The sequence below is a fragment of the Mus caroli genome, chromosome 6, assembly GCF_900094665.2.
Source record: "Mus caroli chromosome 6, CAROLI_EIJ_v1.1, whole genome shotgun sequence".
Classification (NCBI taxonomy): Eukaryota; Metazoa; Chordata; class Mammalia; order Rodentia; family Muridae; genus Mus; species Mus caroli.
The window spans coordinates 44,745,635-44,764,488 of NC_034575.1; the positions used below are offsets into that span (position 1 = coordinate 44,745,635).

Here is an 18,854-nt window from a genome sequence, read left to right on the forward strand (position 1 = left end):
CTGGAGTGGATACAGGCAGATAAGACTCAGCATACCTGGTGGGGCTGGCCAGTAGGAATTTGACCATGCTCCAAAAGTATATGGACAACACAAAATGGACTTGCTCTTTCCTTTTTTTTTTTCTTTCAAGCAGGGAGTCAAAGGGGGAGGTGGACATGGGAAGACTAGGAGGTGAGCATAATCGGGGTGCCCGATGTGAGGTTCCCAAATAATTAGAGGGGGGGATGCATGAGAGTGACTGATGCCTACATTCTTGAAATCTGCGCAGTAGGAGCAGTGTGATGCTTAGCTCTTATCAGGATGATGATTACAATGAATGCACATAGGGTAGAGAGTGTATGAATGAGGACTGGCCTGAGCTTGTGAGCCAAGGAGCAACGGCCTTGGGGGGAGGACAAGAAGCCACACTGGGACCTCACTCCATTGTATGCCTAGTTAGACATCTCCCCGCAGGCTCCCCATCTCTGAGATACCCGCAGGTGTCCCAGTGGGTCCCTGGGGGGTTCCATCTTTCCGTGGACACATTTGTTTCCTCAGACACCACACACATGCACCTGGCTGGCTCTGTTTTCCCAGCTCATCTGTTCTGCCTTTCAGATGCCAGGTGAGTCTTTCTACCAGACTAGCCCATTCCTGTTTATGCTTTGTAATGGGACAGAATGGGCACTGCCTGTTTCCCGGGGTTCAGCTAGGAGGGCTAGCAATAGAGCAATAGTAGAGTGCTTGCCCAGTAAGAACAATGCTCTTCGGTCACCAGTTCCCTCATGTGCAGGAAAAGAAAATGTATATGTAAGCATACAGTGGGCATCAACGGAAAAAAATCCAAACAGTCCTATTTTATTGTCAGATATAAAAAACTCCTCCTAGAGGATCAGAAAAACCGGGTCGAGAGAGAGAGAGAGAGAGAGAGAGAGAGAGAGAGAGAGAGAGAGAGAGAGAGAGCACCCAAGTTGGCCTCCAATGTGTATTGTGTATTCTTCCTGCCTCCTGCTCCCAAATGATGGGATTAACATGGTGTTCAACCACGGTTGCTTAACTTTTTTAAATAGCCTAAGACATACCTGGAGGATATTACAGTGGTCATTCATGGCCAACTCATGATTTATAACTCCCAGAGCAATGGCCAGAAGCTGTTCCTGCGAGACCGTAATTACACTGTAAGTCACCCTGCTTGCTAGCTTTATATCAACTTGACACAAGCTAGAGTTATCTGAAAGGAGGGAACCACAATTGAGAAAATACTTTCATGAGACCCAGCTATAGGGCATTTTCTTAATCAGTGATTAGTGGAGAATGGCCCAGCCCACTGTGGGTGGTACCACACCCCTAGGCTGGTGGCCCTGAGTTCCGTAAGAAACCAGGCTGAGCAAGCCAATAAGCAGCATCCCTTCCTGGCTTCTGCATCAGCTCCTGCATCCAGGATCATGCCCTGTTTGAGTTACTGTCCTGACTTCTTCCTTTAATGATGAACAGTGGGGAACTCTAAGCTGCATAAACCTTTTCCTCCCAACTTCCCTTTTGCTCATGGGGTTTCACTACAACAACAGGAACCCTAACTAAGACAGAGGCATTGGATCGCAAAGATTAGAGGTATCACATAGAAGTATGTTGGGAGTGTCTTATTTATTTCTGATGTCAACCTAAATTCATTAGAGATAAATAAGTTTCAAGAAATGATAGTTAAATGAGTGATTGCACCCGTGGATATGTTATCATAAACAAAACCACCCAAGTTTGCAATGTACAGAGCTACAGAAAGCCTCGAAGATCACCCAAGTCACTCACCCAGAGCATGGTCTGCCATCTCTCCAGCCCCCACACCCTTGCCAATGGTCTTAGCCCCTGCCTGGCACCCGAGGCCTATGCTCTGAGACCTGCTGCGGCTTGCCTCAGTCTCTCCTCATTGTCCAACACATCTGTTTGTCTTCACGGGGAAGACACATGTCAGGAGGCAGTCACAGTGTCTGCTTTCAAACCTCTTCCCTGGCCTATTCTCAACCTTGTTGGACTAGAACAGTGGGACAGAGGTTGGGCCCTTTGGAGAGATGGATAGATACAGGATCTTGTCAGATTGGTCTGTTCTCAAGCCCTGGAATTACAGGTATACACTGATATCCATACCTGACCCCAAGAGAAGCTTTTGATTGACAGAAACCTTCAGCTCCTTCCATAGAATGGACACTATATGTATGGCTCAGTTGACTCTAGGCCCCTTCCTTTCTCCTTGCTACAGGCTCTTACTACATCAGGTTGGGGGCTTTGGACTGGGAAGTCATATGTGGCATTCTGATGAGCTGACGACCTCCTGCTTGTGCTCTCTCCTTCACAATTTGTTTACTTCAGGGAAGACTGCAGTTATCAACGACAGGGGCACCATCCCAAACAGAGGGAAGACAATGTGTTGTAAGGGGAATTTGATGCAGTCCCTGTTACTTAGCTATGGCTTAGATTTGGATGAATGATCAGTTTCCAAACCTAAATGGACTGACTATGTGGGAGAGGCTGGCATCTCATGGTGTTTTAAGGAAACAGTGAAACAGCACATGAAAACACAGGAGTCAGCATAGTAGGGCTTCAATTTTTCTTCTTTCCTGTCATTTTGCATGCATATAGTGCATGCGTGTGTGTGTGTGTGCACACGTGTGTGTGTGTGTGTGTGCGCGTGCGCGTGCGCGTGCGTGTGCGTGTGTGTGTGTGTTCATTTTTTTCTTTGGCAGGGAGGGTGTACAGGGTCCCTCAAAGGAGTAACATTCCTCTACTATCTGGAATGATTTATGTGATGATCTGTAATCTGATTCTTTTAAGTTTCAACTCTCCCATGGTGCTCGTAGTTGTAAAATACCTTTTCACCACTACTTAACTTAAATTAATTTAGGTGCATTAGTGATTTCTGCTAAATAATCCTACTTCTTCCTGAGCATGTATGTCAATCCAGTCGCTCAGCACACTAATAGTGAACTCTAATTGTGAGCAATTCATGAACAGTCCTTTCCTCGGGTCATACAGATTTGTGGTACCACTGTGGCACACAGAGCTTTTCCTTCAAGGCTTCCATAGCTCAAAACAGTTCAGAAAGTGACCAATCTCGATTTAACACCAGAGAAGACTCCGGGCACACAGGAATACAGCAGAGTTTGCCTTTGTTCTCATTTTGGTTTTCATATTTGTAAATGAGCATTTCTCTCATGACTGGGATTCCAGGAACGCTGCTTCTCTTCTGGGCCAGAAGGAGAGCTCCCCTTCTGTGGCGGTTTGAATGAGAATGGCTCATATATCTGAAATGACTGGCTCCCAGTTGGTGGACTGTTAGGATTAGGCCTTGTTGGAAGGGGTGTGTCACTGGAGTGTGTCACAGGAACTTGGAAGCAGCACAGAAGTCCCATCATGTACTCTGTACCCAGTTTCTCCCAGTGGTAACACTTTATTAACCACAGCACAATACAGACCCAGGACAGGGATGGTGGAGTAATGGAGTGCGCTCAGACTTCTTCGGACTTACATGCACTCATTGCTACATGTGTGTGGCTAGAGGTCAACGTGATCTTATCACACTGGAACACGCCTCTAACCAGTGCCCTGATCAGAGTGCAGAACTGCCCATCACCACCAGGGTTCCTTTATAATCACAGCCGCAGTCCTCATCTCCTCCACCTCACTATTCCTAAACTCTGTCATCTACTAATTTCTTGTGTTATTTACAAAGTGAACCACAGAAGTCATCAACTTTAGAAATCAGTTCTTTTCATTCCACTACTGTCTTTGTGCTTTCTCTAGATTGCTGCATATGTAAATGTATGCCCCTATTTATTGCTAAGTAGTTTTCCACTGCATGGATATACCATGGTTTATTTAACTATTCATCTGCTGAAGGACACTGAATTGCTCCTTTTGTTTGGCCAGTACAATAAATCTGCTTGTAATATTTTAGTTTTGGGGTGCTAACAATAACAATGCAGGCTCTACCTCTGAGCCACAACCCTAGCCTACCCTAAACATCTGTGTACATCTGCTCCCCATAACTGTTTTCAGTGCTCTGAATAACATGCGCAGGAGCACAGTGGTTGGATTTTATGGTAGGTATGTGTTTAGTTTTATGTGCTGATAGGCCACTTTCCAGAATGCACCACCATCCCCATGGTCACCAGTCACTGGATGAGATATCCGGTTCCTGAGAGCCCATTAAGAGACTGCTCTTCTAAAAGTATGCAACAAGGCCTCAGAGCAGCACTATTTGCATTTCTGGAATGGCTAACAATGTCAAACCCACATTTCTATGTTTTCATATGAAGAATATTGCTAGAGTAGATATCTTTATATGAATGTGCTTTTCGTTAATTCCTACAAATGGCTTCTTCAGAGAGGAACTGCTCAATAAGGGTTGGAAATGGGTGAAATAAATGCCATATTAATCCAACTATCAGCACATGAATACTCTGGCTTTAGAATATAGAAGGCCCTCCACACTCTCTAGTAGAGGCTAAATCATCTTTAGATGCTTAAGTACCTGTACATGTAAGATCAGTATAGAGTTGCTGGCCTGGTTTGTTTAGAGGGTAATAATAGAAAAAGTCTGTGCTCAAAACAGATGCAAACTTTAAAAACATTTTCAATCTTCAGTTGGTTGAACCCATGGGTTCTGCCAGCTAAATCCCAAACCCTCAGTGTCTCCTTCAAGCTGCCAAAACCAAACTCTTTGCAAGAACATCTACACTGACAAAGACATAAATAAAAATGAGGCTTTTGAAAGCCTTATCAGAGCAGAAAATGAGCATACTGAGATAGATTCTCTGAGGACACCCCAGACTCAAGCATGCACAGAACGTGTTAGCGAGATCTCCTGGGAAGCTGTAACTGCAGGGATGGATGGACTGGTTAGAGCTGCAGAACTGTCGAGAGATTGGATTGCTGCAGGTGCAGAGACTAAGTACCGTCTCTGGGCTAATTCTAGCCCTCTCGAACAGTCAGTCCTTGCTTACCTCTGGGTTGGAACTAACGCCTTCTGGCTAATAGATAAGAAAACAACAAACAGACAAATAAAAAACACCTTTTGGAATTAACTAATTTAAAAGACCACAAGTTTTCAACAACTCAAAAGCTAACATGTCATCAGATAGCACTTGGGTCTGTGGAAAATCTTCTCCCTGCTTACTGCAATACATGCTATGTCATCTTTAGATGCTTAAGTACCTGTACATGTATGGTCAGTATATAGTTACTGTCCTGTTTTGTTTAGAGTGCAATGATACTGGAAAAAGTCTGTGCTCAAAACAGATGCAAACTTGAAAAACATTTCCATCTTCTGCTGGCTGAACCCATGGGTTCTCTCTGGTGTATTAGCCAATGAACTTAAACGTGCCTTGATTTGTGACCTTTCTGTTCTGTAAAACTCTAAAACCTCATGAAACTGCTTGCACTTTGGAATACGGAATTTAGGGCAACCTAGATCTATGTTCCTGGGTCATGGTCACTGAAAATCGTCTCCAGAATAAACTATTATTCCCTTAAAGATGATATCTGCAGTTTTGAATTGACAGTCATTTCCACCCCTTATGCTAGGAAGCAGGAAAGCTCCTTCACCTTTGTGGGCGACATGGCACAGATCCTCCTGCATCTTGGAGAACTCTGACGAGGCTTCAGAACCATCCGAGTAAGACTTCTCTTCTCCAAAGTCCAGTGTTGACAAGTTAGGATTGGAGGAGTGTAGTCTCACAGGGCCAGAAAAAGGCTTAGGGACCTAAAGTGACAGCACAGGGAGAGATTTCTATTCAGACTAGAGCCTGCCTGACTGAAACTGATTGAGGGGGCATCGTAGAAGTGTAGCTTCCCACCAAGGGATAACTTCAGAGAAAAACGTATGAAAACTGGGGAGGTGCTCTCCATGGCCACTGGCATCCTAACAAACTACAAATGGGCAGGAAATCACATGCTGTCTCAGACATGGTGGAAACCTCAGAGACACAGGTTGAAAATGATGACTGTCCCCGAGTAACTAGGCTGTCAGAGCAAATCAGTTCCCACATGACTTTCCTCACTTGCACCCGGAGCTTCTAAAAAATGAACTCGCTGCTCACATTTGCACATGCAATGTTCTCTACTCGGGAAGCATCCACGTTCAGCTCCCAGGGCTAAGAGTGTCTCTAAAAGCTCCAGATTCAGTTTGGTTCTAACAATGATTCCATCTAATACGTGATCTTACTCATGACTTTGCTGTGCCTGGGAAAGATGGCTCCTGGCACCCCGAATGGGGGCTCTTGTGTGGGCTGGGAGTTTGACGAAAAATGGCTAAAGGTCCTGTGGGATGGAGGCTCGGGCCTGTGAACTCTAGGAGAAGATAGGCCCATGGGGAGGGGTGGGGAAGGATGATAACAACAAGGGTAGGTCAGAAGATTGGGCCATAGCAGCCATCACGCAAGGCACACACTAGAGCAGGGAGCATCCTAGACCAGCTAGATGTTAAAAGGAGGAAAGACCCCAAATTCTCACAAGCGTGGCAGTCCCTCCAACAGCAATCCATTTCCCCATCAGAAACTCTCCCCTGCCCAAGTATCTTCACAGCCTTATCCCTGTCACCAGAGGGTCTCAGTTATGGGAGTCATCTCTCCACACAAGGCACAGAGATCCCCTCCACAACCTTCACCTTTCTGTCCTACTTGAGTCAGAGGCACATGGTGTGCGGAGAGGCGCAGTGAGGAAGGGAAGCCTGTGGCGAAGCAAAGGTTACCTGCAGCGTTCCTTTAGCATCTTTGCCAATAGCTCTGGACCGCCACCTCCTGTGTGGTCGTTTTTCCTTTTTGGGACTTTCAAAAGCTCCACCCTTTGTTTCAAAACAGGAGAAAGAGAGAGAGAGAGAGAGAAAGCACAGACAGTAAGGTCCACCAAAACGACAGGGACAGAGGCACAGGGCAGTGACCACAGCCATCCCCTTGAGCTTGGCTAAAGCAACTGGACACAGGACATCCCATTGTTAGTCAAATGTGGGGAACAAGAGAGGAGGCAGAAGACAGAAGGTGACCAGAAGAGCAGCAGGCTAACCTGGATGGCGTTGATGGCTGGTGCCGAGTATGTCCGATGCAGGACGTCCATGCTTTCTAAGAGCTGGCTCATTTCCAGCAGGTAGGCATGGCAGTGTGCCAGGTCTGTGGGAAGAAGGGCAGATGCTCACCACTGTCCAACAGCAGCAGGGAGCACCAGGCTCTGTGTTCCATATCTGACTACCCCACAGGAAAGGCCATAGTTCCTTGCGGTTTATCATATAGAAATCACCTATCTCCAGCCCCCCCAGGGCTTGGATTCCAAGCACACGCTATCACATCTGGCTTTGTTTGTGGGTTCTGGATATCAACCCCAGACTCTCATCTTGCAGGGCAAGTGCTTTATAAACCAAACTCAATTTCAGCACTCAATTTCTTTTAAACTTAAAACTTTTCAATTCCATACGCTCCAAGCCTCACCTCATACAATTAAGCCAGAGTTCTTTCTCCCACTGGAAACTTCAGTCTGGCTCTAAGGTTGGCTAATTAGGGTTAAAAACACTGAGTTGCCTTGAGCAGGAGGGATCAATCCTGCCTCCTTGTCAGACTCACTCTAGGAGTGTTGGGACCGGGGTCACCAGGGCGACAGCCCAGACTAATTTAAACAGGATGTTTGGGACAGAGGCACACACAAGGTACCCCCACATTTTAAAGGGTCCAGATGGCTCAGCAGTCAGGTTAAGAGTGTCTACTACTCTTCAAAGGGCCTGACTTCACCCACATGGAGCAGTTCCAGGGGATCAGATCCCCTCTCTAGCCTCTATGGACATCTGCGCTCACACGCACCCCCACCCCCAACACACACCACACACAAACACAATTAAAAACAATATAGACTAGGAAGTCTGTCTGCATCCAGGTGAAGATGCTAAGCTCTGTGGGGAGAGCATGTGGGCTGATGATGACGAGACCTTCATTAGTAGAGTAAGGGATGGAATGCGGAGGAGTGGACAGCAGGGACTCAAATGTATGTGAAGGTAACGCCAAGCACGTGTCACCGCAGCGCCATGGCAAAAAGAGACCCAAGAGTCAGACTGCTACCTTTTGAGCATTTTTCCATGTCCTCTGAAGACTGCAGCCAGAAAGGAACTCGAGTGTCGCCACCACAAGAAAATGACAAATTGCTTCCGGGTGGAAATGAATTCTGCTTTGATAGACTGCTACGCTGTTCACGGATGACAAGAGGAGGTTAGCAATCAAAACAGAGCCAGGCAGGGACAGCTTCCAATGGGGAAGGAAGGATAGGATAGCGGGGTGAGCAAAACACCCCACAGGAGATTCAGATACCTCTGGCCACCACCCCAGCTAAGCCACACCATGCTCCGTGGCCCTAGGTAGCAGTCCTTATTTTCTTCTATGAAATGATGACGCTACAGTAAAGATACTTTGGGGAACAGTCCGCAATCCTATGAGACTGGACACAGGCTTAGCTGCATCTGACAGCCAGATAGGAAAAACCTGTCAGTGTGGCTAAGAGAAAGCCTAAGCCTTCAGGTCACTCCTTATCCGAGCTCCTGCTTTGATCCGTGCTCGCTGTATCCTGGATCTGATACTGGTCAAGAGACTAACTGGATACCAACCTCCAACCTACCCGGCTCCACCGACAAACCTTCCCTCAGACTTACTCCTGGCAACACAATCATTACCTTCCTACTGGAAACTGACTCGAACACTCCTGGGGCAGAATCTGTGACAGAGGACCCTGAGAAAAAGTGATTGACATCCCGGGGAAACATGGCGATCTCATTCTGCCGGTACATTCTGTGGTGACGGAGCTTGGACACCCACTCGTCAAAGAGTTCTTCTGACTTCACCTGCAGGGGGTTAAATTGAGAGTCGGAGAAGAGAGCCACTGGCTAAGAAGGGATCAGCTATTCATCAAAACGATGCCACTTTTGATCTGCTCTTTTTGAGCTAGTATGCATGAAAAATAAGAAACTGCATTTACTGTCTTGGTTTCACTTATGTGGTCTCGGAGGACACTCAAGGAAGAGGAACTGTCACAAAGCACACATTCATGTCTCCTTTGAGATGTTCTAGCCACTATGCAGCTTCTAAGAATGCAAACAGGGCTAGTTTTTATTAAGCCACAAATAAACTGAACCTCACATTTATCTCTTAAAGTATTTCCAAGTTCTCTCGCCTAAGACTTGCCCATTCCCTACTGAAAATATCAGTTCTGTTCTTCATGTAAATGCCTGTAGTTCAAACTTCATGAACAAGTCTGAACTGAAATGAAGTAGTAGGTGTTCCCTGAAATACTGGCCTGTGTTCGTCTACTTTGTGAAGGATACGTGACTGGAAGGAGCTGCTAATGTAACTGAAAACCATTTTGCTACTTTCAGAAAAAGGAAAAATATCTGACAAAGCCATTGCATTGTTATTTTTTAAAAATTATTTATTTTATGTATATGAGTGCTCTATCTGCATGTACCTCTGAGTGCCAGAAGAGGACAACAGATCTCACTATAGTTGTTGCTGGGAATTGAACTCTGGACCTCTGGAACAATGGCCAGAGCTCTGAACCTCTGAGCCATCTCTCCAGCCCTCTATTGATATTATTACACAAATATTTATCCATTCCCTCCATAGATAAGAAAATATAAATATCCACTGTCTAGGAAGAATGTTTTTAGCTGAAATTTTTTATTTATTTATTTGAGATTATTTATTTGAGATGGTATATTGCCGTGTGACCCAGCAATATGCCTCTCACTGTGTAGTGCAGTGCAATACACTCACTATGTAGCACTTTCTGTGTAGCACAGGCTAGCCTCAGACTTGCTATGTAGCCCAGGCTGGACTTGAACTTATGAAAATCCTTCTATACTAACTACCTGAATTCTGGGATTATGGGCATAGCACCATGCCTGCTATAACTAATAATTTTTCTCAAGAAATAGTTCAAATGCTCATAAAAGCATTAAAAGAAAAATAGCAATCACTTCTATACTACAGAGATCTTTAAGCCAATGTTTTGTATATAAAACATATTCATAATTTCGAAGTGAAAAGTGAGATGCCTATAGATTAGGATAAGGATATGGGCTCATAAAGCTGTAATTTAAAATAACTTCCAAATATGCCAGGCAAGCCAGTGGCCTGTCAGGCCAGTGCTGTGACCATCCTGATAAGGTTGCAGCTGGGAAGAAGGTGATGCAGACAGACAGAGGCAGTGGTGCACAGAGAATCAGGATTTCATGTCCCTTAGAGGGACCTGAAAATGGAAGCTCTTCCTTAATCCAGGTCTGCAGGAAGCCACAGCACAAATGGACACACAACTATTTGTCTCTTCTGCACTGTGATTACTTCATTTCCCAGATGTGGTTAAAAGGAATTTTATAAGAATCTTGTGTCATCCAGGCACTGAGCTGCTCCTCAAAGCCCCGAAAAGCCAGTGCCCAAGGTGTTCATTTTGACTTGTTTTTTTATTGGACAAACAAGAAGAGAAACGAGGTACTTCATTAAATAACTAACCACAGTCTGGCATAGGCCCTGAAGTGAATTTCAGGATGGTGGCTAGGCAGTTTCTTAACTGCTTTTCTGCCCAGACTTCTTGGGTATAAAATGAGAGAAAGAATCAGGCCAGGTGTGCTGAAGCATGCCTGTAACCTCAGCAATCAAGATCTGTGAGTTCAAGGCCAGCCTGGGATATACATCCAGACCTTGTGGTGATGGCAGGGAGGAGTGAGGTGAGAGGAAAGGGAGTGGGGGGAGGGGGGAGGGAGACCTCAATGATCATCAGTCAATTACACTCCAAGTCAGAATTGATCCTCAGGAATTAATGAGAAACAAAGCGGCGTTTACAGTGAGTCCCAGGGAATTATTGCTCTGTCTCATGGTATCAAGTCCAATGCAGCTTAAGACAATCTAAGTCTTCAAAAAGTAGAAGAGAATGATAGCTTCATTTTGTTAACTAGAGTTGCACACAGGCAGGGAGCCCTTATTTCCTGACCACGTGAAAACACAGAAGGAAGAGTCATGGGACCAATACAGGTAAACGGTGTCAACTCTCCCAGCAGAGATTAACCACTGAGGGAGGAGCAGAGGGATAAGGTTCTCACACACACACACTTATGAATATATATAATTTATTATACTCATTATTAAATTATAAATTATAAAGACAAAATTATGATATTAATTATTAATTGCTATATTAATAATTCGTGGCTTTCCCCTCCTTTACTTTGCCAGTTATTTCACTGAGGAGATTTTCTCTGTCAGTAAACACTTGTGTAGGCTGCTACCACTAGACACACCACTGGTGTCCACTGGGTAAAGGCTGTAACAGTAACTAACACCTGGGACATCCCACAGCAAAGCATCATTGGCCCACAGTACCAGGGAACTGCTTGACACACAGTGAACTAGCCCAGAGTTCAGGGTTAGGTTAGGGGACAGATATGAGACACACAAGCCAGGCAAGGACAGGGATAGGGGAGATCCTTGGTTATCCCAGCCCTCAGCCCCATTCCCTAAACGCCAAGCAAGCTAAGCAATTCTCAATTTACCTCCAACATTCACACACTGCCTAACCACTATAAACAATAATTAAACTTATTAAACTTACTGACCCCCCCCCCAAGGAATTATGACAAACCTTAAACCTCTTCCATATTTTTACAGGGGGTGGGGTAAAGTAAAAACAAGGCAGAGTGTTTCAAGAATCAAATGATTGGTCAAAGTTTAACAGCCAGTAAGCAGTCACATAAGAGCTGGCATTGCCCTGGGCCTTGTGCTTGGTATTACCATGACGTCACCCATCTTCAGGAGAAAGGCGGTAGGTAGGAAGCTTTGAGCCTTAAGATTTGCCAACGCCCACTTGAGGAAAAATTGACATTTCACTACAATATGAGGATTCTAACCAAGTCTTTGTAAAATTGGCTAAAGTCATTGGTCAGGCCTCCACAGACTAAACACTATCCTTCGGAGAACATATTTTATTCTAGGATAAATGGTTCTATACTAATGACACTGCCTGGGAGGAGGGGACATGAAGGTGCTTTTGTCATTGATTACTGTCACTGGGGAGGAGTGGTAACATTTAGGGATGGTGACAAGGACACTGAAGAACGTTAACGCTTCAAGCAGTGTGAGAGAGAGATGGTGAGAGATGGCCCACCCTAACATCAGAAGTACCCCTTAGGGATACTTTAGTGATGACAACTGCCCACAGGTTGAATGGATGTCCCCAAATCATCACCAGCATGGTGACGGTCAGTAGATCTTAGCAGAAAGGCCTGTGCACAATCACACTGGGAGAGTGTGCCTGTAGCCCTGGTGACTCGGGAGGCTGAAGCTGCAGACTACTGCACTCTGGGAGTTTGAATCCAGAGTGGGCAAGCTAGCAAGACTCTGCCTCAGACAACTTCCCAACCCACAAAAGCCCTGGTGGTGGCTGCGCGGTGGGAGCCCTGGCCCTGGCTGAAGCCTCACCTTCAGGTGGTAGATGTGCTCTTCAGTGTCTAGGTCGATACACTTAGACGACTTCTTCACAGACATCACGGAGAGCCCCACGTCAATGCAGCCATGCAACTTCTCCCTCTCAATCTACAGAAGCACAGAGAGGGCTGCTTGTGAGTCACAGTAGTCAAGGTGGTTGTAACATCCTCCCCGGTCCCCTGCCACCTCATCTTCTACATCTGCCAATGCGAAACCTGGACGCTACGATTGATGGAGCCCTTCACACAAGCTGGACCTAGTTAAGAGTTGCACACGGACTGCATTCTTTCTCTGAACAGGAGAAGCACTGGCCTTATCTCACAGATGAAGAGACTGGAGGACAAAAGTCTAAATAGGAGTTTTCATAGCCAGGATGCAAGCCAAGGAGCAGAAACTCCATGAGTTGACTCCAAGGCAATACAAGCAAGAGGCATTGCCTTCTCCTGGAACAGTGCCGGTTGTCTACTGTCATCCATAACTGACTTAAAGGGAAGAATAGAGACAAACTAGGGAGGACTTGAATGGCCAGGAAGAGGAGAGCACCCTATGAGACAGGCCCGCTGGTCACTCAGAATCCTCTAGACCAACCAACCTCCTAGGGTTAACTCAAGAGGAAGTCCACATTAGCCATGGCTTTCTACACTAAGCCCCTCAGTCACCATGAGAGTGGGAAGAACGCTTGCCACACACTCTGTTCCTGTGATTAGCTAAAACCAGAGCAGACCTATGGAGCGCAGTAAGGTGTCCTGCCCCTTCTCCTGGTGGTGAATGGATCTCTCCCAGATCTAAAGCTAAGACAGCAGGGGTCAGGGTGGGTGGAGAGGGGGCTCTGTGCCACTGGAAAAACCATTACCCACAAGGCACTGCGGCTCTGGGCTGCCCTGGAGCACCCTGCACAGCTCTTCAGTATCACATTGGGCTAAAAAGACTTACATCAGTTTGGCTCTTGCCATATTTCAAGATTCCCTTTTCCAGGCAGAAGAATCTCTGTGGGGAAGCAAACAGAACTTAGCAAGACACGCATGCTAACATCCCTCCTCCGGTCTCCAAATTCAGATAGAATATTAGTTCTCAAATTTAATACTGAGGGTAGAGTGTGTGCCCACCAGGGAGCGGCCACCACTGATGTCTTACCTTGTGCCAGCCTTTTAAGGGCCACTTCCTCTTTTTCAGCAAAAATCCTTTCTGCACAGGCGGCTCCTGGGTGTAAGTCATCTCCCCTCTCAATCCTTCCACGACTTCCCAGCTGTCCTGTCCCAATGGAAGAAACAGGCCAAAAGATAGTAACTCTAAGCAGCAAGCTACTGAGAATCGATCCAAGACAGGGAGCCTGGCTACATTTGATAAGAAGAAATGTAAATTTAATTCCCATCCATTTATTAGACTTTATAGATTCAAGGCTGTAGTTTAATAGCATCAAATTGGATTTTTTAAAAAGAGGCTCTTTTTAAAAATAAAAAAAGAAGGACCATATCTCTTTTTTTTTAGTCTTTGAACCTTGACAGCACAGTTGAAGGGAAAGATCTTACTATGAATTGCATTTTCGCTCACTTTGATGTCATCTCACGGGTACTGTTCAGTCAGCAGAGTTCAGTCTAATGTTAACCAATGTCACATATGTCAGCAAAAAGCTGTATGTGTCTGTGCACTGTGCATGTTACGGGAGCGTAAGGAATGGCTGGGAAGTGGGGTGAGAGAGGCGACACAACAGTTGAGGGTACCTGCGGCTCTGCCAAAGGACCTGAGTTCCAATCCCAGCCCCACATCAGGTAGCTAACAACTGCCTGAACTCTAGCCCCAGAGGATCTCATCCCCACCCCTACTGGTCTCCATGGGCAGTCACTACACGCCTGTGACATATACACACACAGAGACATATAGACATACATAAAAAGTATTTGAAACTGAAGTATCTGCAAAATGGAATTGGATGCAAGCTAGGGAACCTTTTGAGCTGACTGAAACAGTGGTTCCATGGATAACTGTCTCCAAATTCTAGGGGCTGAAGTAGCAGAAACACAAAAACATCGGAAAGAGTTTTGTCTGGAGTATTTTCCCCCTTTCTCTCAGAAAATTTTAATCCCCCCCCCCTTCTTATCCAAGAGACTTTTCTTTTTAAGACATGCTAAAATCCTAGGACTTGAGTGTCTGAGACTGCCTATGTCACACAGCAAGGAAAAAAAAAGCAAGCAACACGAACAAAAACAAATTCTTTAAAATTTGGGCCTGGGTTCTTTTTAGTTTTGAAGAAGCACAAATGGCTACTTTAATTAATTACCCCATCATTAGCTATTCCTACTAAATGAAAACAAATTTCAAAAGTAATCAAAGGAAAAATAATAAAAATTCTGAAATTTTCTTTTAAAATACTTAAATCATTGCTTGATGATGATGATGATGATGATGATTGGTTGGTTGATTAGGACATAATACACATGGAATGCACACACTGGAATACAACTTGAGTCTGGATACACACACTAGATACAATATAAAATATCTCTCACAATGGGTAATATAGTTTGGCATACGTATGATTCTGGAGAAGATCTCTTGTTTGACTCTGGCTTTGAGTCAAAGCTCCCACCCCTGGGCAGATGGCATAGATAGAGGCCAACTAGTGGTCGCCAGGAGTTATATCGTATATCCGGATCAGCCCCAGAGCAGAGGGCAGGGAGAGGTCCTGCAGGGCTCTTTTCCATCCTTCCCAAAGCCCAGTGCATCCACTCTAGCAACCTTCCCTACATCAGCAACTGAATTCTTTGATCATCTGCCTTTTATCTGAGTCCTTTTCACTGTGAATGGAGATAAAGACACAGCCTAGTTTTTAAAAATAACCACTGTAGGTATCTCCGAATCTGGAGCTGTAAAAGGGATTTCTTCAATGGTTGAAAGGGCAATGGTGGGCGCTATTCAGTGTTTAATTTAGAGAAACTTTTTGGCGAGGCAGCAGGACTGAATGAGATTTTGTTATAATAACCACCAGCAGCTGTCCAGCCGCTCAAGTACGCCCAGACAATAACTGGGAAACTGCTTAGTGATAAGCAGCTCAGCACACTGCCTGTAAAGCACCAAACGATCCTGAAACCTTCGCTTCAGCTTGCGAAGCCACTGCTAGAACTGTGTTTTACCCGCTTCGATGCTGTGACTCTCTAAGGCCCTGCAGCGACACCGCTCCTCCAGAGGAAAGCATTCCTTCACCCCCTGACTCCATCACTCCAGTGTTAAACCTTTCTTCCAAGGCCTTCCCCTTGCTCATGGTACCCGTGGATGAGGCTGGGCCCCTTGAGAGCACCTCCCATTTCCTCCTGTCTTGGGGACAGGAGGCTCCTGATAACTAACGCTAGCTGTGGAACAAAAGCTACAGGCTCATGTTCCCGTGGAAGGCTATATTGTGGCACACATTCGAATTGTGTCCAGTGTCCTTGGGTCAAATGACTGTTTTCAGATTACATACAATAGGCCCGCATTTGTGAAAGATGGGTGTGTGTGGTACCATCACAGAAGAATCCTCGACCAGCCCTTATGGAAAGCGCTCAGGTGGATCAGCCTTCCGAGTTGTCCTCACACTCAGGCAGAGCACAGAGCGCTAACTCTAGGACAGCCGCCACATCTGCTCCGTTCCTCTCAGTTGCACTCAGTGCAAATACCAGGAGGGATGAGCCATTACTCCATGCTTCCCAACGTGGGGGAAACGTAGATGTGGTCTTACCCATGGCTGAATGGGAAAGAAGAACAGAATTTCAAACGTGGCTTTACTGACTCTGGTGAGAAAGGAGGTGCCCCAGAATTCTGGAGATAGGGTTTTCTCCTCCCAAGCAGCCAGCATGAAGGGCTGGGGTTCATAGTAGGTTTGCTCTCCCTTCAAGTCAACAATTGAGGAAGGGCATGTATTTACGTTCCTGCTAAATGTCATCTGTTTGTAGGTTTCATCTTCTTCCAAGGTTAAGAACTTGAAAGTGCTGGCGAGCAGAAAAGCCAGATTTACCCCATGAAGAATGGGCAGGCTCTCCTTGGCTGGGAGAGAAGGTGCAAGGGCCCTTTGTAGGCCCTGTATTCATTCAAATGCTTGCTTCTTCCTAAGTCACTGCTGAGCTAGCTGGTGACAGCTAAGATGCAGCCTCTATCTCCGAGGTTGACAGTGGCCTGAAGCTGTTCCCTCAGAGGTTGGGGAATCTGGGGCACTGCTGACTGACAGCGTTGGGAAGAAGTCTCTTGCATCTCAGCTTCAAGTGAAGGGACAAAAAGACAATAAGAGACTTTCTGAATGAATCCCCAGCCTGGCACAATGACAAGGGTGCCCCACATCCAGAAAGATTCTGCCAGTGCCATGAGACATCTTTGTAAATAAAGGACCTGCTCGATGTCAGTTAACTAGAAACAGCTCAGCTCAGCCGTTAAGTCTGCTCGGCAGGAGTCAACTCCGTGGTAAAGTAGTCACTGTGCATTACCAGGTAATTTATCATTTAATTAGCTCATAAGTTGCTGATTTTGCATTTGAGCCCCAGAGCTCAAATTTTCTTTCCAAACTACCATAGAGACCGTCTTCTTCACCTTGTGCACAACTCCAGCAGCGTGGCGCATACAGGGTTGCCACTCAGTGGATTCTCCATGTGGGATTTGGTGCAGTCTCCAGTCAAGAAAACAGATTAAACTCTTGAATCAAGTCAAGGACACTAGGTCGTTGGCTTCACAAGAAAGGCTTGAGTTGCAGTCACAGTTCATAACATCCCCCGGAGTCACAGGAATACTAAACATGGGGGTGTTGGAAACACATAAATGAATATTGTAACACCACAGAAGGACTGGCGAGATCGTTCTGGATCCACACAGCCATGAGCCTTTTGTCAGTTCGCTGACCTAAAACAGTCCATAGCAGATATTAATAAATGTGCTGAAAGAGTCAGAGAAACTGTTGCAGTGGCGAACATCACAGTGGACACACACTTTATGATGAAGCTGAGGCCTTGTGTAACCCTTCAACCGCAGGTTTGCTAGGATTCTTTTTTAAGGTAGAAAGTGAGGAAGAGAATTAGGTATATTTCCTGCTGTGGTCAAGCTACCAAGTGCCACAGATACCCCATGGCACAGCCTAAGAGATTTTAATTATTCTGCCCTCATTGGAAAGTGTTATTTTTCCCATCTTTAGATGTGTACATTCCAGTGAACAAGGTAAGGGGACATCCTGGTCCACCTCTAGACTCTGGAAGAAGGAGCGCAGAAGCCCTGGGCCTGCTCAGAGCTCCTAGCTCTCTGGTCGCTGGCGTACAAGTGTGTAAGAAATCAGCCCTTGCACTTCACTGCTGCTAACGCTTTGCCCATTTCCCCCTTCCTGCCTGAACTCCTGTCTAACCTCCTTCCCTGGTGAAATTCTATTTCTACTCAAACCTTCTCTTCCCTGAAGAAAGCCCCTCCCTCTTTTGAAGAGAAGTACTGAGAATGAACACCCAGCTTCTTCTGCCTGCCTGTCCAGCTAGAATGTGGGTTCCTTGCCTTACCAGTCTTGTTCATTATCATCTGTGTCCTCAGTAAATATCAGCTGAGCGAGTCTGAGAGCAAGAGTCTATGGAAAGGGCACTGAGTGCCCACTAATTGTGGTATTCAGAAAAATCAGATGCAGGCTGGGAGATGGTTCAGTGGATGAAGGTAGTGACTATTAAACCTAAAAACTTGAGTTCAAGCCCTGGAAGAAGAGCCATGAGAGAAGAGAACAGACCCCCAGCAAGTTGTCCTCAGATCGCCGCACATGGGCCAGGCAATGGATATGTGCACATGTGTGTGCCTAAACACACCTGTGTATACACACAGAGAAACACAGAAACACACAAACACAAACCAATGTAATAAAAAATAAATTTGAGGTGCCAGTGTTCCAGGCTAAAGGGTCTGTGGGGGAGTGGCACCTGGTGCCCTCCACATACCATGCTGATCTGAAGACCGTGGGGGAGTGGCACCTGGTGCCCTCCACATACCATGCTGATCTGAAGATAGGGAATTCACCCTGAGTGAGGTGAATACCAGAGACACACTACAGGACAGATTTGGGCCACCACAGACATCGAGGTCCTGCAATGGCTAACTCTGCTCACTGAGGCTAATACTGAGTCTAATATGCAGGGTTAATGTCTCATCCCACATGGATCAGGCTGAAAGGTCATCAAGACCATGAGGCAGAGAGAGAAATGTGGCTGCAATTTCTCAAGACTTCTGCAAAAGCCCAAATGAGGCCGATCTGGCCGTTATCTGGCGTTGAGTTCAGTCTATTTTACAGAACGTCTAAAAAGTGCCCAAGATAGAAAGCTGCTTTGTGATTAGAAAGGCGGCTAGGCATTGATTCATGCTCTTGAGTGGGCCAAGTTCATTTCCATAGTGCTGAGT

At 45.9% G+C, this 18,854-nt stretch overlaps 1 protein-coding gene across 11 annotated transcripts in view; it reads right to left on the reverse strand.

The window, feature by feature from the left end:
• Positions 1-18,854, reverse strand: part of Osbpl3 (oxysterol binding protein like 3) — a 166,777-nt gene that overhangs the window by 46,117 nt on the left and 101,806 nt on the right. For 8 of the 11 annotated variants that reach the window (XM_029478525.1, XM_029478517.1, XM_029478520.1 and 5 more), the window contains 8 exons: positions 13,611-13,727; positions 13,410-13,463; positions 12,471-12,584; positions 8,678-8,845; positions 8,073-8,196; positions 7,033-7,136; positions 6,722-6,814; positions 5,578-5,734 (listed from right to left, as the gene is read on the reverse strand). In XM_029478525.1, coding sequence (XP_029334385.1) covers positions 5,578-5,734; positions 6,722-6,814; positions 7,033-7,136; positions 8,073-8,196; positions 8,678-8,845; positions 12,471-12,584; positions 13,410-13,463; positions 13,611-13,727 — 931 coding nt within the window. The remainder of the gene's footprint in view (positions 1-5,577; positions 5,735-6,721; positions 6,815-7,032; positions 7,137-8,072; positions 8,197-8,677; positions 8,846-12,470; positions 12,585-13,409; positions 13,464-13,610; positions 13,728-18,854) is intronic. The other 3 variants (XM_029478526.1, XM_029478523.1, XM_029478524.1) reach the window with 1 other exon arrangement.